The 21,807-nt window shown below is 47.1% G+C and overlaps 1 protein-coding gene across 9 annotated transcripts in view; it reads left to right on the top strand.

Annotated features, from left to right (window-relative positions):
* Pdzd2 (PDZ domain containing 2) overlaps window positions 1-21,807 on the top strand; it is a 366,700-nt gene that overhangs the window by 270,447 nt on the left and 74,446 nt on the right. For 6 of the 9 annotated variants that reach the window (XM_005078018.4, XM_040757634.1, XM_040757635.1 and 3 more), the window contains 3 exons: window positions 10,520-10,662; window positions 13,386-13,518; window positions 19,730-19,885. The exons of 1 other annotated variant lie outside the window; for it this stretch is intronic. In XM_005078018.4, coding sequence (XP_005078075.1) covers window positions 10,520-10,662; window positions 13,386-13,518; window positions 19,730-19,885 — 432 coding nt within the window. The remainder of the gene's footprint in view (window positions 1-10,519; window positions 10,663-13,385; window positions 13,519-19,729; window positions 19,886-21,807) is intronic. 2 more of the 9 variants (XM_040757641.1, XM_040757637.1) reach the window with 2 other exon arrangements.

The raw sequence follows: 21,807 nt of genomic DNA, 5'->3' as shown, positions 1-21,807 counted from the left end.
GGAGCCTTCTGTGGTAATATTTGAGCCCTCTGAGGCCCAGATAAAGCACCGTGCTGCCTGGTTATTCATCACCACTGTCACAGAGAAATTGCTACTTGAAGGCCAAAGATTCCTGGTGGCAGTTGATAATGCAAACATCCAGGCTCAGCGTGACACAGGAAGGGCGGCCGACACGGGGAAGCATCTGCTTTTATTTTTAACAGTTCAAAGGCAGCACTATTTTTATGAGATCATGTTATTACGTTGGTAAATTCCAGTGGCACACAGAAGCGTATTAGTGAAATCTCATCTGAGTGCTTTCTCTATCATGGCTGAGCCTCCGTCCTTGTAGAAGTGAGAAGAGACTAGGGTGAGCAAACTCCATCTCAGGTTGTCTCCACCAGCGTCCCTTCCTGAGAGTTGGGTTTCTGTAAGGCAGACATGCCTGTGACATGAATACTCCTGGCAGAGGATGCTGTGGAGGTGATAGCTTCCTGAGTGGGTGCTGACTGGCTGCTCTCTCTGACTCGGGAAACACCTGAGGGGTGAAAGGCAAGAGGGGAAGAGAGGTGTGGAAAAAGCGCGTTTGGCTTTGGCTGCTGAAAAAAAGGTGCCCTGGGAGTGAGCGGGATGCCCATGAGGCTATTTGGTGCAGTTCCTCCCACAGTTTGAACCAATCCATAGGCAGGATTCAGAGCAAATAACCAGTCTCTCATCCACAGACAGCCTTAAACAGAGGCAGCATTCTCTGTGGGTCAATGGAGGGACAAATGGGAAGAGAGGCCACATTGCTGTCAGTGCTTTCTGTTCATTTTATGAGGCTCCCCCAGGAGGTTTAAAAATTAAACAAGAATATAATATAATATATACCACCCGAAGACTAAGAGTGCTAATACTCTGTCTGCTCTGACTTGCTGAGAGTCCCTTTCCCCCGTCGTGATTAGACTGAATCCACACAAGGCCTAGGATGAAAACTTTTGGATGGATAGTGTTGGCTTCCTGGATCATTTCAAGGGTTTGGGTGCCAAAGGAGGTTGAATCTCACAAACAGTCTAAAAACAAAAAAACAACAACAACCAAAACAAACATAGTTTTAATGTCCTAGGACGTGATGAGAATAATTTGGGATGATTTGTAAAGAAGAAGAAAAATGAAAAAGAAAACTACCAAACTTATAGGAAAGTCCCATCCCCACTCCCTGTAATTGAAAAAGAGAGAGATAAAATCGAATTTCTTGGTTAGGCTGTAAAGACGCTGTGTGCCACAGTCCCGCTTACCTACCTTTTGAGATCAAGGTCAAATGGCCCGGAAGATGTAAAGATTTTAAAAATGCAAATCCTAATCTATTACTACAGGGACATTTTTAAAACTACATTTTGCACATTTCTATTTGGGGTGGGAGCTGTGGGTACCACAGCACACGTGTCAAGGTCAGAAGACAGTTTGAGGGGGCCGGTTCCCTCCTTCCACCGTGTGGTCCTGGGGCTTGAACTCAGGTTGTCGGCTTTTGGCAGCAAGGTCTTTAACCCTCTTTGTCATCATCCCTCAGCTGTGTGGGGCAGTTGTTTAAAGCCACAGTTTTTCTAGAAGGGGAGGTCTTCCGCCCTCAATTGGGGTTTTTCTAGGGATCCGTAATGCACAGACTGATGGTCGCTCTGGTGGTACTGTAGCGGTTGGAAGTTGAGAATGGACTACACACCTTCTGGGATTATGCTGTCTATCACCCACTAACCTGGAAGTTTCTTTGCTGGTGCGTTTTCTCAGTCTCAAGGACTGATGAACTTTTCACAGACCCCCCCCCCACTCCGCAACAGCAGCCCTTGACATAACCCTCCATGAATGGGTTCTTAAGCTGCAGTGAGTGGGTTTTATTTTTACTCCAGCATAGTTGAGACGAAGGTCATGCTAAAATGGCATTTCCAGAAAATAGCTACTTACCCTCTTAAGTCTTTGGGGAGGGGAATTCCATTGAATTTGAATAATAGGAGATTTGACATGTCAGTGTAATTCCGCTTCTGCTTTAATAATGATTTAGTATATGCACGGAGACTTGACAGGTTACAGGAAAGAGCTACAGTGCCCAGTCAGACCATTTTGTTTGGCAGGACCCTCTTTTTATTTATTCTAAGAAAATACGACATTAAAATAAACCCCAAGCCATTGTTTTCCCACTCTGCTCTCTCTTAGCAGAGTAATTGGGAAATATGTTTCCTTTTAACAATTTTGTTTGGTTTTTGAAAGAGAACTTATTGCACACCTCTGGGTGGCCTGGTTCTACGTAGCTCAGGTTAACTGTGAACTCATAACAGTCCACCTGCCTCAGGCTCTCCAGTGCTGAGGTGTGAGCCACCATGTCTGGCTGCAAACATTTTCTTTTCTTAAAGAAGATATATTAATATGTATCCCTGTCAGCCTGTGTGAGCTGATGTGCCTCATGTACATACAGGAGCCCTCAGAGGCCAGAAGAGGGTGTTAAGATCCCCCATAGCTGGAGTTACAGGCAGCTGTGTGGGTGCTGGGAACCAAACCCAGTTTCTTTGTAAGAGCAGTCAGCATTATTAACTGCCCAGTGACCAAATATTTTCTTTTTTTTTTTTACTGTTCCTGAGGTTTATTTTAATATATTTTTATTTTTAAATTTAAATTAGAAACAAGGTTGCTTCACATGTCAATTCCAGGTCCCTCTCCGTTTCCCTCCCCTTCTCCCATGCCCTCCCACCAACTCCCCCAATATCCCCTCATTTCCCCAGAGAGGGTGAGGCCCTCCATGGGGGTGATCATAGTCTGTCATTTCATCCAGGGCAGGGCCTAGACCCTCCCCCAAGAGTTCAGGGTGAGAGTGCACCTCACATTGTTGGATGGGAGCCCAAAGTCCATTAGTATACCCAGGATACTACTGCCCAAGGCTCAATAGATTACCTAGGCCTCCTCACTGACACCCCCATTCAGGGGGTCTTGATCAGTCCCATGCTGGATTCCCAGGCTGATGCCTGGGATTCAAGAGTTAACCCTTGTCAGGTCAGCTGTTTCTGGGCGTTAAACCAGCCCAGTCTTAATCCCTTTGGTCATCAGTCCTCCCTCTCTGTCACTGGCTTTCTTGAGTTCAGCTCAGTGCTTAGCCATGGGAGTCTGCCTCTGCTTCCATCAGCCGCTGAATGAAGGCTCTGTTTCCCAGAATCTCTGGCTATGGGATTGTAGGCTGGCACTCCCCAGATCTATGTCTAAAATCCATATATGAGATAGTACATGCCATGTTTCTCTTTTTGTGACTGGGTTACCTCGCCAAATATTTTAAGAACTGGTATGTTTATACTGGGCAGTGGTGGCACACTCCTTTAATCCCAGCACTGGGGAGGAAGAAGCAGGTGGATCTCTGAGTTTGAGGTCAGTATTATCTAAAGAGCTAGTTGCAGGACAGCCAAGGCTACACAAAGAAACCCTGTCTTGAAAAAAACAAATATTAAAATTGGTATGTTTATATAAAACAGTAACTCAAATAATACATATATAAACAGATAACTCTTTTTAAAATGCAAAACTTGGGCCCATCTTCTAAAACACAAGAATATCCCAACACATAGACAAGAAATTTTAGAGGTGAGTTTAAGGTAATTTTACAGAGCAAAGTCATTCAAGAAGACAGTTGTCTGTGTCTGTTCACCTAGAATGTGTCTTTCTGTAAAATACCAAAATGCACACATCCAGAGGCAGGTTAGGTGGAAATTCTACCAGGCCAGCCAGTTTCCTTATGACTACCATGGATGTATGTGGATGCAGTGATATCTAACCCCAGTAATCATCATTTACCCCATACAGCAAGCGTCAGACCTTTTCCCTTTCTGAGATTCACTGGGGACCTCAGGCAGGTACCCAGATCTGCATCTGCAGGAAGAGTGGGACATCTCCCATGTGGCCACTGACTGGCACTGACCAAGGACAGCCTGAAGAAGGTTCTCTTCTAGGTAGCCCCAGTGTCACTGGGGCTTATTGCCCTTTGTGGTCCTGTTTCGTAAGCCCGGGTCTGTGTCTTCTCCTCTCTCCTTCTCCAGCCTTTACACAAACTGCCTGCAGTATGACGCCAGAGTAGGTATTTCATCTTGTGCCTGAGAGTCAATGAGAGTCTTCCCTGAGCCATGAGATCCATCCCGGTGTGCCTGTCTTGCTTGGTTATCCAAACTTGGTTGACCATCTGTTCTGGTTTGTCTGGGATGTCCCTGTTTGTCACTGCACATGCTAGGAAAGCCATCTTGGTAACGTCTGCTGAGATGCTGCCCCCCCCAACACATCCTGTCTGTCCCATTGCAAACACCTGACAACTCTGGTTTCCTTGAAGCTCTCGCAGTTCCAGCAGCTTTTTATGGCCTACCGCCAGAGTTCATGAGTTCCAGCAGGTGTAAAAAGGTGTCTCCTACCCACTACCTCATGGCCACTCTCCTCCCAGTCACCCACTGCATCTTTGAGGGACCTTTCTCAAGAGCAAATCAAATTGTTCATTTTCGCACATGTATACATATGCACCATAGTTAAGCCCTTTGGGTGAGTCCATAGTGATGTCCAGATACCTTAGTGTAGCATTCAAGGCTCTTATTCTCTGATCCCATACTTACCTCTATACCTCAGACTCCCTTATTTTGTGTGTGTGTGTGTACTGGATTTTATAATATATATTTATACATTTATATTACATATGATATAACATAAATATATGGCAATGCTTTATATGCCAATTTTGTTTATTATTTATATTATATATGAAGTATAACATAGCGTTGTATATTATATAATACATAAAATACATATTATGTATAATATATAATATATAACATATTTTTACTGAATTTTTAAAAATATGAAGGAATCACATAGCCAAATGAAGAGGTGAGGTTCAAAGCCCTCAAAGTCCCACCCCCCAACACAAGAGTTTCTGTTCCCGTGGGAGCATGTGCACCCTGCCCTGGTTCATGGATACATTTCCCAAGCCAGAGACGCTTCAAGGCCCATACACAGGATCTTCATCTCACACAGAGACTTCATCTCTAATGTGTGATCCTTTGTGGACTCAAGCTTCCGTCCCTCCCTGGAGGATGGAGAGTGACTGGAAATTCCAAGCCCCTGGTGTCGTGGTTTCCCAGGGGCCAGACCTGTGCTGAAGTTATCCAGTTTCTTAGTGCATCTTGCTGACTGGGATTTTGGGCTTTGAGTGGTAGTCGCTGGCTTTGCCTGGAGCCATTGAGGATGCTGCACTCCCTGCTAGGTGCCTCCGCCTCTTTCCTCTAACTCTTAGTTCCCACCTTCCTGCAAGAGCCCTCCTGGCCTTCCCAGCAACCTGCTAGTCACCAGGACACTACGCTGGACTCCTGCATCTTCCCACTGCCTTCCCGTTGGCACGTGACACTTAAACACAACATATTCCAATGTCTATTTAGCCTGTGATATCCCATGTTCCTATTTTACTCTGAAGGACGGGGCCGTCTATGTCTTCCTGGCACCAGATCTAGCTCGAGGACTTGTGTCTGAAGTGCTCTGTGTATCCTTGCTAATGAAGATGCCCAGGGATAGCACGGTGGCTTCCAGTTCTGCCCACATCTCTGTGGCCTCCCAGCTGCCTTGGCTCTTCTCTGGGCTGTTTTCTTGTCTATAAGCTGCGCACTGTGGCCTGATGACCAAGGGACTTTAAGCCCTGACATTGTGATCACACATTCATTTCTTACTGATCATCCTAAATAAAAAGGAATAAGTAAATGGTCTCAGAATAGGTTTGCAGTGAGGGTCAAGACATTTACTGCAGTGAAATTCTGTTTCGATGATGTGTCTTCTCACATTTGGGGCAAAGATGCTGCTGTAAAAGGCTATTTTGGCTTCCAGGAGAAATTAGGCCATTTAAACGATGCATGGCAGCTCTCCACCGTGCTGCTCTGTTTTTGTAAACAAATCCCCATGCTGGCTTCAGGGAAAGTACTGCATGTGTGAACTCACACAGGAGTTGTGGTTCACAGCGGAGGCTAACGCTCTGACATTAGTACAGAAGACCACAGCAGCCTGTTTTTCATTGTTCAGATTTTTCTCCATAAATTCAGAGTATCATTGCCCTTACAGCCATTATAATAGGAAACTAATGTCCAAGCCAGCTGTCTAGACAGGGCCTGTCTTGGAATTCTAGCTGTCATCTCTGGAGCTGAATTTGTGTCCTACATGCTGATCATTGGCAAACATACCGGTGCCTTCCAGAAGAACCTCTTAATGTTTAATCTCGGTGGTGCCCAGAGAACCCTAAGATTTGTGGATAAGCACTCCAGACTGGTTACTTTCTTTACACTTACAGAATATTGTTGTTGTTCTTACTGCTAGAGAATCCATTTGGTAAGTGAGCTAGACCGGATTCCTGTCTCAATGGCATTTACAGCATAGATGGGGCTATAGGCAATAAAGAAGCCTATAGAATACCAGATAATGACAAGTATCATCAGTGAACTAAACCAAAGTGAAGAGGGAGATGGCAAGACATGTCACCTGCAGGGATAGTTGATATCAGGTGTCAACAAAGACAAGCAAGCTCCCTAAAGAGGTGGTGTATGAGTTGAGCTGTGTCATGGAGGAACAGCCCTACAAGAAGGTCCCAGGAGAAGCAGCAAACACAGCTGCAAATAGCAGGAGCATTAGGGTGTCCCAGGAATGAGAAATGCCCTAGGGGAGGACACAGGTTGACAGGCTAGCTTACAAAGGTATTCTGTACAGTCCAGAGCATGACCTGTGGTAACAGTAGCACTCACTTTTCAATGAGTGAGTTGATTAAGTGTATAGCCAGCTGGAGTAAAAGAGTGTACAGCATTAGACAGAGAAGAAAAACATCATTAAACCGAGCTCTCGGAACATCCAGCAGAAATCAAATGGGGAAGCCCCTTTAAGGCAGCCAGTTGGAGTCCCAATAAAGAGAATTCAGAGGAGACCAGTGGCCCCTCCAGTGAGGCTTCCAAGAAAAAGAACAAAAGGCAACAGATAGCAGTAACACCATCAAATCTGGAGCTCACAGTGTCTGGTGCAAACTGGCTGGGGGATGTTGAGACCGTCTGCTGGAGTCCGGACTGAACTTTCTCTCAGTCCACAGCTGAGCTTCCAATGGCTCACCTTCCAGCTTTTCCTCCCCACTGTAGGCATTTTTGCCCCCATGGATGGACAACAGCAATGTTTCTTGGAATGGGTTCTCCTCCTAGTTGTTCTCAAAAGTTGTTACCCCTGTGTTGTTTTGCCTTCCTGCTACAATGGTAGGGTGGCCAGTCCATCCCCAGACATGGGAGACACTTTGAGATGAACTTGGTTCTAAAATAGGGAGGAACAAATTCCATTCGAGGACCAGCTCCTCAATAGGCTCAAACCACCCATGACAGTTTACCAATGTAATGTGCACTATAGAAAGGCCATCCATGTCCACCAACACAAAGTGTGTACCTTGTTCCCAGCCCAGGGCTAGCTGAAGTCCCTGAGGGGTATAAGCAGGCAATGTCATTCCCTGTCCTTCTAAAACGTTTCCCCTGGCTGTGTAGTAGTGAATGTTTCTGTGGGCACAGTTTCATACGTTTGCTTTTTAAATCATGGGTCCTACTTTTTTGAAGCATTTAAAAACCGAGAAGGAGCAAGTCTAGTGTCATCTGCTCTGTGAACCATACCTACAGATTCTCTTAACACAAGGACAGCAAGATGGGAAAAGAAGATGATGACATGAACTAATAATGGGGGCAGATACATTTTTATAACTCTGGGCTAAAACAAAAATGAGTTTCCTTTTGAGTTCATTACTCCAGTAATGCACCCCCATTGCTCTTTGAAAAAGCCATGGGTTTCCTTGGCTTGGGGAGAAGAAATGGTGTCTCATCTGCTAGAACCCAGGGAGGAGAAAGGAAAGCCACTGTCTTGCTCTCCTGAGACCAGAGAGGCAGCCAGGAGAACTTTTGGGATGCTAGCATGGGAGTTGCAGCTGAACAGCATAGACACTGACCAGCACATCCTGAATCTGGTCTTTCCACTGGTGTGTGCTCGGATGCCGGGTCTCCTGTGTTGGAGCTATTGCAAGCTGCTACCTTGGCAGTCACTCTGATTCCAAGGATGACTTTTGGAAACGGTGGGGCTACGGGAGATGTGGAGGCCAGGGAAGGGTGTTTCTGAATGGAGAAGAGGAAGGTGTTCCAGAGGTCAGAGGCAGCAAACCAAAACTGTGGCGTTCAGAGAGAAAGAGGATTGGATGAAATAGGGCCCGTTGACAAGTTCATGAACTACTGTGGTAAGCCAGTGACTTCTGAAGTTGCATTTGGCCAGACAGGCTGCATTTGCCTGTGGTCAGTGGATGGAGGAGACAGTTGGCACTGCTGCATGCTTCTGGAACCGTGGCGCCCCACCAGGCAGCACTATACAGAAGTATGGGACCCACCAGGTCTCTGCCGGGTAGTAATTTCCCCAGACATTCCAATTGCTGCACATCAGTGGTTGTTCAGCGTCCGGGCCTTTTGCTATTCATACAGTTTCACTTCAGTTTCTGGCAGTGTGGATTTCAGGTTTTCAAAATGTTCCACATTCTTTCTGTTTTGTAAGCAGCTCTCGTGGGCAGGTTGCCTGTTTCCAGGGGGATGAGAGCTTGGTTCGTACAGGATCCTAGTAGTTCCACTGAACCTTCATGATGAGTTAAAAAGGCAGCTGTTAGGGAGTGTGCTGTGACTCATGGCCATAACGCAAGCAATAATAATAATAATGATGACAACAACAATAATAATATACACACACACATGCATGACTGAGCCTAAACTTAAAAAAAATCACCTCTAAAGATGTTTATGGGTCTAGAGAGATTGCTCAGTGGTTAAGAGGGCTGTAGTTCAGTTCCCAGAACCCACATCATACAACTTACAACTGCCTGTCACTCCAAGTCCAGGAGGTTTGATGCCTTCTTCTGTTCTCTGTGGCACTTGTATACATGGGCACACGATAGACAGACAGACAGATATACACACACACACACACACACACACACACAATCTTTTCCTCTTTTCTAAGATTTTATAATTTTCTGGGCAGTAATGGTGCACACCTTTAATCCCAGCACTTGGGAGGCAGAGGCTAGTGAATCTCTGTGAGTTCAAGGCCAGGCTAGTCTACGAGAGCTAGTTCCAGGAAAGGCTCCAAAGCTACACAGCGAAAACATGTCTTGGAAAAAACTGTAATTTAATATCTCTGAACACTGAAGTGTCTCAAAGAATGTAGATATTTTGCAGGGGCTTGTTCGTGTCTTTAGCATGAAACAGGAATTCCAGTGGAGAAAAAACCAAAACTAAAAAGCAACCAGCAACACGAGGGCTTGGAGAAGGTATCAGCCTTGGATAAAGGACAGTTTTTGATAAGGGTTCAAGCATGATTTCATGATTAAGTAGTTTGCAAATCAGTGCTGCCACCTGCCCTGTTGACCAACACTCAGTATTAAGTTCATCAATCTTCTGTTTGGGTTTCTCATCTGCGTGTTTTAAGGAAGTGTGACATTCAATTCCATTTGTTCTTACATGGTTGGTTATATGATCAAGTGATCCTGATCTGAACATCAAAAATACTCTTGAAATCCAAAAGTTACTGTGACACTGTAAGTGGAAAATTCCACACTGTGACCTTTGTAACGGGTCACAGTTAAGATGACAAAGCTGGACGAAAAACACTGAATGATTACCTTTAGTCTACATAAGGTACATATGAAACAAAGGAATTTTGAGTTAACTTTGGACTCCAACCCCTAAATGTCTCATTATGCTTGTGTAGATATTCCAAAATGCGAAGAAATCTGAAACGCTTTTGGTCCCATGCATCTCTGATGAGGGATAGTCAGCGAAGGAGTATATAGTTCCCCATCAAAATCTGCCATACATCTATCTGCTCAGCCTCACCCGTTTCCATGGATGTTTCCTTGAACACCCTACAACAAGCCTCAAAATAGTAATAATGACTCTCACCTCCGAGTCAAGGAAAGTTTTTTTACGTATTGGGTGGCTCTCTAAGTTAGAAGTGGCAGAGTATCCTGCAAACTACTTGAGGTTTCCTGGTACCCAAACCTGAGCCAAGCTGTCTTCATTTCACCTTCCTGTATGTATTAGCAGCTGTACAGAAGTAAAAGGACCCCAGAGTAAACCAGTTTTTGTATACATGGTGGCACCTGCACCCGTGGGGAAGATGTGTTGTCCACAGGACACAGCCCGTGACTGGGATGGCTATTGAACCAATTAGAATTCCCTGAAGCTAAAAACTGAACATTCGGCCGCCACCACACATTTTCAAACTCTCCATAGCCACATATGGACAGTGACATCCTATAGAATGACCCAGAGAGCATTTCCGTTATTCTAGAAGGTTCTATGGGACAGCACTGACTGCCAGACTTGGGTTCAGTCAACAGAGGCCTTCTCTTGTGTGCTGACTTGTGATAGATGCTTGGCCTGATGTGACAGGGCCAGCCTTCCATGATGGTACTGTGTGTGTCAACATCCTTCATGCGTGCACTTTCTCTTCCAAGGAGGAAGTTGGCCGGATATGGAAGATGGAGCTACTCAAAGAAACAGATGGGCTGGGAATTCAGGTTAGTGGAGGCCGAGGATCAAAGCGCTCACCTCACGCTATCGTTGTCACCCAAGTGAAGGAAGGAGGTGCTGCTCACAGGTGACTAGATAACTCCCCCCATCCCTCTGCCTCTGTCTTCCTCCTCCCCCTTCCCTCCGGTGTTGGGTGCTAGTGCTTTTCCCTTGATCAAAGCTCATCTGTGGGAGCCCAGGGGGGAAACGGGTAAGAGCGGTTCTGACTGAACACATCTCTGAGCACAGGAAGTGGCTCATTAGGGAGGACACTTGAGGAGCAGATTCGATTTCTTTGTTCTCCCTTTTAGATTACTTACTTATCCTAACCCTTGGAATGCTGGCACTCACTGTTGTAACATGTGGTTACTTGTCAAGAAAATGCCCCTGAACGGAGGGACATCTGAAGTCCTGTGAGTCCAGGACGAACAACTCAGGAAAAGTGGTCTTGGTTCAAAATGTGACCACCACACAAATGTGTCACGTCTTTCAGAGTTTCCCACATGCTCACATGTGCTTTGAAGTCACATGTCTCTGTTGCACATGAAGGAGAAAAAAAAAGTGAATCTTCTCCATGTAACCTAAAAGGTACTTAAAAGGGTATTTTTTGATCTGAAACAATTGTATGAAGTATTAGAGGAAGAGGGTTCAGCCGGAGCACAAAAAGAGAAAGTTATCTGATTCATGACCATCCTCAAATGTCAAGTGTAGTGCTTGCCCTGCTATTGCTTCCATTCATATGGGATAGCCACTATTTAGAAGGCATGGTAGGACATAAACGCATGCTGCCATGCCCACATGTATACAGTAAGAGCGCAAAGAGAGCTGCACTGATAGAGAGGTGACTGTCTTTCATCTAGTCTGGAATCTCTTCAGGCAAGCTAGTCAGATTCCAGGAGGGATATGACCATCCAAAGTGTAGTTGAAGGAGCTAGAGTTATATGGGCTGAATGAAAGAAAACTAGCAAACTGATTCCTGCTCTTCAGCCTCACACAGCAGGATGCTAAAAACTACGTGAGTGGTAAGATTAGCTACAGCTGCCAATTATCCACGTGATGGTGTCATTAAGAGAGTAAGACCTCGGATAGTTTTAGCCCAGGTGAGCATCATTAAACTCCCTGACTGGCATTGCTGATGTGCCGTAAGGAACTCTCAACAGCTAGCTGCTTTCCCATTAATGCTATGTCTTATGTTCTGCTCGATTGGCGGGTTAGCAATTGGGAAATTCCTGTGCTCAGAGAGAAACATGGGAGATGCTCTTGTCACTTTCCCATCGGGGCTATGGCTAAATCAGTCCATATCCTTTTCACTCATATCGTGGTGTGTGTGTGTGTGTGTGTGTGTGTGTCTTCTCTGTGGTATATGACTCATTGGTGGGGCATTCTAATTAATAACAGGAGATGAAAGAAATGCAATTAAAAGGAATAAGGAGAGCAATGGGCTGGGATGCTTTGGTGTTGTGAATAAGGAAAGCAGGACCATTGACTTGTCTATGCCTGGTCCTCCTCATCCCGTAGGCTCAGCCCCCTACCCATATACCTCCTTGAGATTCCAGTGTGTCTCTCCCTCATGACTTTCCCATCCCCTCTCTTTCACCGTACTAAATCACTAGTGGGACCCTAAGCACTGCTCTACTTTAGGGATTTTTGAAGACAGAGGCTGTCAGGAGTCCCTTGTGCTTCTTGTTTTTTATTAAGCCCTACACTCATTAAAAAAAAAAAGATTATCGCATGTGCCCTAGAGGAAGGAGGCAGCAAGAGAGATGCTGTTGAAGGAAGAAGGAAGGGGAGAAATTGGTGGATTCACTGGGAGGAAGCACAGAAGAGTGCTGGGAGGGTCTGGGAGGGTTCAAGACTGCCCAGGTTTCATGGCAGCACCTGGGAGGTGGTGGAGAACCTTGAGAGGAGGGTGGACCCCTGGGCCGTGGTCTGAGCTTCAGGCTCCATTTTTGGTCATGGGAAACCAGACCATCATCAGCTCAGTGGAGTCCACTGCAGAAGCTCGTGTAGTGTTCTAGACTTGTGTTCACTGAGGGCCGTGACCTGCCCTGAGGAGACAGTCCAGTGACAGCAGAGTCTCCTGTTAGCCAGTGAGAGGAAGCCCAGAGCCAGCCCGAATTTACATGAAAAGAAAGAGTTTTTACAACCCATAGAACTGGGCCCAGTCTTAAACCTCTAACAACAGCAAATTGAACAGTTTATTATTGTGATTGATCCTTCTGCTTATGTAGTTTGTCTGTGGGGACCCAGGGGTGAAATAAGCCTTGAGAAACTTTTCTTCAAGGTGCTGGTGGGGTAGGGAGGTACCGACATTCACGACATAGCATCGGTCCCCGGTTTCCCAGAAGGAACTCTGCCTCTGTCTGATGAGGGGCAACAGACCAGCAAAGGTCTGCAGGTGGGCTTAGTGTGTCCTGGCACTGTCTGTGCTTGGCTTAGCAATAGCCCTGAGCTGATGACAGGGAGGATTAGGGAAAGAATGACTTGACTCTCCTAAAACCCAAAGGTCTTAGATGCTTTATCACAGTGATCATCCAGATGAAGTGTCATTGATACTTGTGTCAGGGATGCCTAAGAGCAAGTTATTGCTAAGGGGCCGTCAAGAATCCTGGAGATTTTCACTCTCCTCCTGGGAGTCTAAATCCTGAAGTTAAAGCAGTCCCACCCCAAACCGTCTCTGGTCGTCACTGCTCCTCTTCTATCCAGTCGCAATTGTCCCTTCTCGTGACTTTGCCCAGCTCCTAGAAGATGATCCTTCTCTGGCCCAGAATGTCTTGACAAGGGGTTTTCCCCACCTCTCCATTTCCTCAGGGATGGCAGGCTGTCCTTAGGAGACGAACTGCTGGTGATCAATGGTCACTTACTGGTCGGGCTCTCCCACGAGGAAGCTGTGGCCATTCTACGTTCAGCCACTGGGATGGTACAGCTGGTGGTGGCCAGCAAGGTAGGTCGTTTTTGTCATTCTTAGTATTTATAGTGCTGCTATGAGATGGGTGTGTGCTTTTCCCATGACAAACAGATACAAGCATGCTTACAGCTTACCTTGGGCTGTGCAGTGGCCGTGATGCCCCCGAGTGAGTACATGTGAAGACCCGTCACTGAAGTATGCTCAATTATTCCAGTTGTTAAAGATGGCTGTTGGTAGAAAAGCCCTAATAGAATGAAGGAGAAGGCAAGGAAGGGGAGGTGCAGAAGCATGGAAGGAGGAGACTGGGAGGATTCTTTCTTTGTCACTCTAATGAAATACCTGAAATAAATAATTCAAAAACAAGGAATTATTTGGGCTCACGCCTTCAGTCTGTGGTCAGCTGGGTCCACTGCTCGGGCCTGTGGCCAGACAGAAACGTCCCGGCAGAAAAGTGTGCTGGGCAGAGGAAAGCTGTCCACCCTCATGGCCATCAGGAAACGAAGACACCGAGGCCTGAAGAGACCCTTCAAAGGTTTGCACCCAGTGACCCACGCAGTCCAATCAGGTCCATCTTTCAGTTTCTCCCCCCTCCCGGTACTCCAACCACGAGTCCATCCGCGGACTTGTCAGTTGATCAGGTGAGAACCCTCAGGATCTACTGCACCAAGCACCAGGCCTTCAGCATAGTTGGGGGTGGGGTGTGGGACGGACATGGGACATGGGACATGATGGCATGACACTTCACATCCAAACCACAGCAGGGAGGGATGCATCTTCTAAGGCCGGAATGAAGGAAATCTCAGGGCTGTCCATGGGCAGACAGCACAGGGGCCCTGGTCCTATTGCCCTTACAATGCTCAAGTTGGAGGAAACTTGGTGCCTTCTTTGTTCAGCCCCCTCCATCTTTCCTTCCTTCCTCCCCAGCTGTATGGATAAGGTGGTAAAAAAAAGATCATCCACAGTGGCTGCCATCTTGCAGAGGTCATGGTGCCATCAGCGGTGCCAGGCACACAGCCCTCTGTCTGTCCCATTCTGCTGCCCCGGGTCCCTTCTGGTTTTCACTGTCTTCATGGGATCCTGGAGCCCCCCAGTTGGGACTTCTTTCACCTGTGTGTGTTAATGTGATGACTATGTCATGGGCTCCCAGCATCTGCCTTCTACTGCTAGAGAGAGGCTGCTGATGCCACAAGTCTGACAAGGACAGGAGACAATGACTCCTTTCGGCTGTGTCCTCTGGCTGTGCTGTTTGAGACTAGTAAAGAGGCCATATGACTCAGGAGCAAGTAAGGTGGAGCCTTGGGGCTGTGTCTGCCTCTAATTTGCTGGCCAGGAGAATCGGTGCGAGGCTGCACACATCTTAGCTTTGCGTAAGAGGCCTTTGCCAGTTCTTCTAATTCCTTTTCCAGCTCCCCAATTTTATTTGGAGCTTTGCATCTGTATATTTCCACAAATTTTTCCTTCTTAGGTTATGAGATTTGTTGCCAGTTTGAAGAGCACAATTGGTTCTCCATATCCATGAGTCTCCATCCATAGGATCAATCAACCTCCCATGGAAATTATAATAGCAATTGCATCTTTACCGAACACAGACTCTCCCTTCCACCCCTTCCATTGTTGTTCCTTAAACAATAGAGTGGCTATTTAAAGAGTATTCATATTGCACTGGCAACCTGGAAATGATTTAAAGTGTACAAAAAGATGTATATAGGCTTTATACAACTATTACGTCATTTCATAGGAGGGATTTGAATACCCTTGGACTCTAGTGTCTGTGAGAAGTCTCTCACAGGTAACAAAAGACTGTGTGTGTGTGTGTTTGTGTGTTTGTGTTTGCTAGATTAGGATTCTATTTTTAGCTATCTGAAAAAACTGCCTGCCTTGTACCTTTTATCCCAAACCTCTAACTAGAATGTTAGGTTTGCAAAGGCACAGGCTTGGTGAAGGCTGTAAGCCCAAAGACAGCTGAGCACATTCTGCCTGGTAGTCCTTTCCTTCCTATAGAGCCCTGGGAACTTCTCTTGAGTCTTTGATACCCCGAGGGCTATCGGCATCCCTTGCTAGGGAGAATAGATATTCTGGGGGTTTCCTGCCCCCTGCTGACTACTCCTCACTGGAAGAGGAAGTGCTTCAAGGGAAGGAGAGATCGGGAGTTTGAAAGCATCCCTAGGTCTTGCACACAGTCCTGTGTTTGCAGCATTTGCACAGTCACCTTGGACAGGGAGCAGCTCAAAACTTTGAGTTTCTGCCCAGGATTGTGCAGTGTACCATCTGTTTTAGTCAGGGTTTCTGTTGTTGTGAAAAGGCACCAATAAAGGAAACACACTTCATTGGGGTGGCTTACATTTTCAGAGGTTTAGTCCATTATCATCATGGTGGGACATGGCAGCGTGCAGGCAGACGTGGTGCTGGAGAAGGAGCTGAGTGTCCTGCATCTCTTGATGCGAAGGAAACAGGAAGTGGTCTGAGTGTCACACTGAGAGAAGCTTGAGCGAAGGAGACCTCAAAACCCACCCCTACAGTGACACACTTCCTCCAACGGAGCATAGCTACTCCAACAAAGCCACACCTAATAGTGCCACTCCCTGTGATCACAGCCTCATTTCCATGCTGCCTGCTTTCACCTGCTAACTTTGAAAGGTGAAAAGGGGGGTGTCTTTCCTGTGCTAAGCTGTTATCCACAAACACAGAGAAAGCAGGAGACAAAGATAAGAATGGTTCACTGCTGACTGGCTGGGAGAATCTATGAGACCACAGACAAATTAGCTTTGTACAGAACTATGCTGTTGCCATATGAGGGACATTCACAGGACCTTAAAAATATGGTCCCCAGTGATGTCACACCCTCCACCCTACTCTGACCTTAAAAGAAGAAAGACAGAGTGTATAATGGTTGCCAAATACTAAAATCATCTCACTAGATTCTAAACCAATCCCTTGAGGCAGATGTATGCTCTTTTTATTCAAAGGTTTCCATTTAAATCCCAGTGGTTATTTAACTTCCCCCAAGGTCCCCTGCAGTAGACAAAAGCAGGTTTTCTGCCAAGTCCGGTGGATTGTGAATTTTCTGCAGCTTCCATACACCCAGCTGCCCTAGAGGTACAGAAGATTAAAAAAAATCACAGCATGGTGTCAGAAAAAGACTGCGTGCTCCTCCCAGAGGCTTTGCCTTTTGCAAAGTCCTGTAGGGCTGAGCAACTTTCAGGAACCAATTCTCGGTCCATGGGCTCCTGGGCACCTGACCCAGACCTTAGAAAGAACACCTTTAGTCTGTGTCGTGTGTCCTGTTTACACTCAGGCTGTCAGCTGTCCAGCCTGCTGCTACTTAACCTTGTCCCCAACTGTCCCGAAGGAAGGAAGAGGGGCATCCATCTTCAGGCTCCTCCTGGCACCAACCGTTCCTCCTCTTTATCAAGAATAGGACAGCCAGAGGCTTTGTTTTGTCTTCATACCTGGGGTATGAAGAATCGGAGAGTTTCTGACCTGATCATAAATAATAATACAAATGTAAAATCTTACTATTCTAGAGCTAGGGAGCTTGTCACAAAACGTTAAGGCATTGTCTGGAAGTGTCATTACTGCACTTGGAGAGAGTGCCACAGAAACAAGTTGTTAGCCAGTATCACAGAAAAGGCCAGGACATCTGTGCTGTGAAGTCAGGCTTGCCAGTGTCCTGGTTAGCGTTTTTGTCAATTTGACTAAGTCAGGGTGCTCTGGGAAAAGAGAGCCTCAGGTGGGGGGGGGGAATTCCTCAAGATTGACCCATAGGCACATCTGTGCCAACATTTCCCTGATTGATGATTGATGTGGTAGTGCCCAGCACCCTGGGAAGTGTCACCCTTGAGCAGGTTGCCTTGGGTTCTGTGAAGTCAAATTGAGCATGCCATGGAGAGCGAGGCCAGGAAGTGGCATTTTGCTATGGCCTCTGCTTCAGTTCCTGTCTCCAGGTCCTTGCTGGGAGTTCTAACTTCTCTTTGTGACAGACAGTGATAAAGACATGTGAGCCAAATCCGTTCTAGCCCAATTTGCTTAGTCCTTTTTTGTTTGTTTTTGTTTTGTCTTTTTTTTTGGGGGGGGGAAGGTGGGGAGAAACAGGTTCTTTATACATAGCCCTGGCGGTCCTGAACTCCATCTGTAGACCAGGCTGGCCTCTTACAGAGATCTGCCTGCCTCTGCCTCTGCCTCCCTTGTGCTGGGATTAAAGGCATGCACCACCACACCAGGCTTTTAGTCCATTTTTTATCACAGCAATAAAAAAGCAAAACCAGGATAGCCAGGGTGATTTTGATGTGTGTGTGTGTGTGTGTGTGTGTGTGTGTGTGTGTGTGTGTGTGTGTGTGTGTGTGTGATTGATGTGCATGCCCATATTTCCTTTTCAAAGAGACAGTGCATCTTGGAGCCCATCCCACCTGGACCTACATGCCAGCTCCACCCTGAGAAAACCTGTATTCTGGGCAAGCCATTGCATGTTTAAGTCCCAGTTTCCTGACTGCATGATGAGACCAGGAGCCACCTCTGAGGATGTCACAAAGCTTGAAGGGGGCAGTGAAGCCTTGAGCAGTGCAGCTAGCCAAGGGGAGAAGCAGAGGAGTGACTGTCCTCCTCTTTGCCATATAAGAGCCCCTGTAGTCTAATCACACACGTGGCTGTTGCACATGTTTTAATTCATCTGCCCACGAGGCAGCATCGTGCCAGACTCTTTCCCAGGAGAAGTACATCTCGGCTCCACTTTGCAAGGCCATGGCATAGTCCATCTCATGACTTCTCTGTGATTTACTCACCTGTTAGGGCCACCACCTTCTTTTTTTTTTTTTTTAACTCTTTCTTATTGATGGTCCAACAGAGCAGACAACATAGAAGAGAAGCAGACTCACCTTTTTCCCACTGACTTCATTACCTCGGAGACAAACAGTGCAGTGCTCACAATTGCTGGTATAAAGTGACTGTTCTAAGCCCAAAGTGTTTGCCTAAAGTGACTGTTCTTCACATTCCCTGAGGTTGCAAATGGCATCGAGAGTTGGTGACAAGCATTGCTGACTTTAGATGCCAAATCACTAAAAACTTGTCGTGTCTATTACAACTTCATAGTTGGTTTCGGCTCTTGTCCTCTAGTCTACAGATAGTCAAGCAATTTGATGGTTCAAACTTTGTGGCACATTCCACTCCCTGTAGAAGTGCCTACAATGAGGAGATGAGGAGATGAGGAGAAAACCGTGCCATCTTTCTGGGGCCCAGTGCTTCACTACTGCCCATCCCTGGCCTTGGTGTCTGGTAGCCTTTCTAGGAAGAGTGCCAGGCTCCTGGGTGCTCCTGGGTGCTCCTGGGTATCACGACCATCTCACCTGCATCCACACCGGCTCGGCCATCTCTAGGCAGGAGCAAAGGGCACCTCTTGGAGTCTAAACATAATGGAGACTGAGTCCATGTGCTAATATTTGTCTTGAAAAGTTGTTCAGGAGCTGCTTTCATTGAAAAGACATCAGCGTGTCTTCAGGTTGGCATCTTGATTCTGTAATAGACTCTCTTTACTGAGCACGTGCGAGTAAGGTAGCCAGTGGGGCAGGGAGAAGGACATTGTGCACATTCGGCTAATTAGAAATGGTGCATGGAAGTGGTAGGCACACAGGGAGAAAGACAAGTGGAATTAGAGATGTTTCAGAGGTTGAAAGAAACAGCCAAAGGCTGGAGACCAAAGGGCAAGACTAGTGGTGTGTGTCAAGCAAAGCGAAGGCCTCCCACATGCTGAGTGAGTGCTCCACCATCAGGCTGTGCCGCCAGCCCTAGGCTCTCCAGCCCTAAGAGGGTTCTAACAGAATGCCTCCCGAGATGGTCCTGATGGTGCAAATGAATGTCCACACTCTTCTGAGTAGGGCCACCGTCGTGAGTGGTCCAGGGAGTGGATGGCAGGCCAGGAGGACTAGAAATGATTTGAATGGAGTATGAGGCAAGAGGAAGGGAAGGGGAGCCAGCTCTTTCAGCTGTGGAACTGCTCATGAGAGGACTTGAGTCACCTGAAGAGCGACAAGAGAGGCTCATGGGCGCGCTAACCTTAGAAACTCAGATTCTTGAGTTTCTGCTTTGGCTTTAAATTGTGTCACCATCCCTGATGCGTTGGTGGTGGCACCACACATGTGGACCATAAACTCCACGTGCTCTCTGGGTCAGAGCTTGTGGCTGGCCTCATCACATTGCCTTCCTTCAGCAGCTGGTTCCCAGGGGTAATTCCTGGGCCTTTCATGTATCCTCTTAGGAGAGCTCAGCGGAGGACCTCCTGAGGTTCACGTCAAAGAGCTTACCTGACCTGACTAGCTCAGCGGAGGATGTGTCCTCCTGGACTGACAACGAAGACCAGGAGGCAGACGGGGAAGACGAAGAGGGGGCGAGTTCAGCGGCTGTCCGGGGCATGGTAAGTGAGCCTCTGGCTGTTTCCAGCTAAAATGATGCTCATCTGAAGACGTGGGTGACAGAATCGGAGAAGAATGCGGCGCCTTCCTTTTATACTTTTCTCAGAATGCTCTGGAAACGTCTGGAAGGGGAGATGTATTTCATTTAAGAAAATTGAAACTGGAAACCACAGGCTGTTGAGTTGTGTGCATATTCCGGCCTCTAGAATGCTCTTTCATGTGCATGAAGACACTCTTGCTGCTTGAGGGTGCTTGAAAACAACTGAGGGTTTAAATACAGACTTCCAGATTTCTACTTGAAAGTGGAAGAAACCACTCAGGCAAACTAGTGTAGAATACACCTTTGAATTTTAGCCACACCAGATCACCCACATAGCTTACGATGCTTCTGTATACACCAGAACTGCTCGGTTGCCACTGTTATACACAGGAAGGCATCGTACGACAAGGAAGCAATGTGGATTCCTGGCCTCTTTCTGTCTCAGATGTGAAGAATGCGTCATTAGTGTAACATCTTACTCTTCTAGAGCCAACCTTCTTTCTGCCCTCTCTGGGCCCTGAACTTTAGGTAGCATGGGTAACAGGTGAGCATTGGAAAATGAGATCTGTTGACCATGAGGCCTTCAAAAGCAGAACAAATGAGCAAAACCCTGCATTCCTTATCATAGTTGCTAGAAAACGCTGTTGCTTTTGAGGGGAGAGAAAGGAGTTGCTTTTTCCTCAAAGGAGAGCTTGCTCAGAAGGCCTGCTCATGCAAGTGGGTAAGCGTACCCTCGAGGACCAGGGTTGAGGGTTGGGGGCAGGTTAAATAATCCTGTGGCTATTCCTTTCTCTACATGGTATGGTGTCATTCGGCAGCCATCCTTGGCTTTCAGCAAGAGTAGAAAAACGAACGACTTTCCGCAGCCTCCACACCCCCTCTGCCTGCCTGTCAAGCCTCTCTCTGCACCAGCCTCATCATTAAGTCTAAGCAACTGCGCTCTTTCCACAGCCCCTCGTGGCAGCTCCCTGTTCTCCTGCCCCAGGACCTTTGCAGGTGCTTTTCTGTCTGTGGAAGCCTCCGTGTCCAGCTGAGTCGGCCTCCTCAGAGGAACCGAGCACGCTGTCTGTATGACCTCCCTCTGTGTGCGTACCCTGTGAGCTGCTGGCCCTAGATTTTGTTTGACAAATATCTGTTGTGATGTGTCTCTCCTGAGCAGTCATCAGCTGTGTGAGGCAAGGGAACGTGACAACTGGTCTGACATGTCTGAAGCATTAAAGCTTTAGAGGGGAAGCTGGGGGCGTGGCTCTGTTGGTAGAGGCTTGCCTGTGTGCGTGAAGCCCTGACTCAGGTCACCAGCACCATATAAACCAGGCATGGTGGTACACACCTGTAATCTCAGCACTTGGGTCAGAAGTTCAAGGTCATCCTTGGGTATATAGTGACTTTGAGGCTAGCCTGGGCTACCGGAGACCTTTCTCAAAAACAAAACAAAGTATAATACAGTACAAGGGGAAGCCCAAACACTGCTGGCAGCTCCATAGCACAGCACCCCCAGGTGGCTGAGTTTTCCAGAACATTCATTCATAGAAATCCTGCCATTTGATACTCTGTTTGGGAAAGAAATGAAATCAGGACCTACCTAGGTCTTCCACCATTACCTTGGGTGCTTGTCCAACAGTTGACCCCAGCACAGTGGTCTCATAGAACCTTGATGTAACAGCTGACGTCATTAGCTGCGGGCTTGGGGACGAGCCTGGGGCCTGGGCACCCCACACCTTGTCTCTGTCCAGTACACCCACCTCCAAGGTCAGACTTCCTCCTCCTCTGCCCCCCTCCTTGAGTCTTTTTCAGCTGTGTGCTCACAGTAGTGTCCCCAATTTCTTGTCACCGCAGTACGTGGGGGACTACGTGTGTGTGGCTGTCTGCTGGCACGCTTCCAAC

This window comes from Mesocricetus auratus, unplaced genomic scaffold (assembly GCF_017639785.1).
Source record: "Mesocricetus auratus isolate SY011 unplaced genomic scaffold, BCM_Maur_2.0 Super-Scaffold_100015, whole genome shotgun sequence".
Lineage (NCBI taxonomy): Eukaryota > Metazoa > Chordata > Mammalia > Rodentia > Cricetidae > Mesocricetus > Mesocricetus auratus.
The sequence above is the reverse complement of the archived record's forward strand: the minus strand, read 5'-3'. Positions and strand labels throughout refer to the sequence as shown.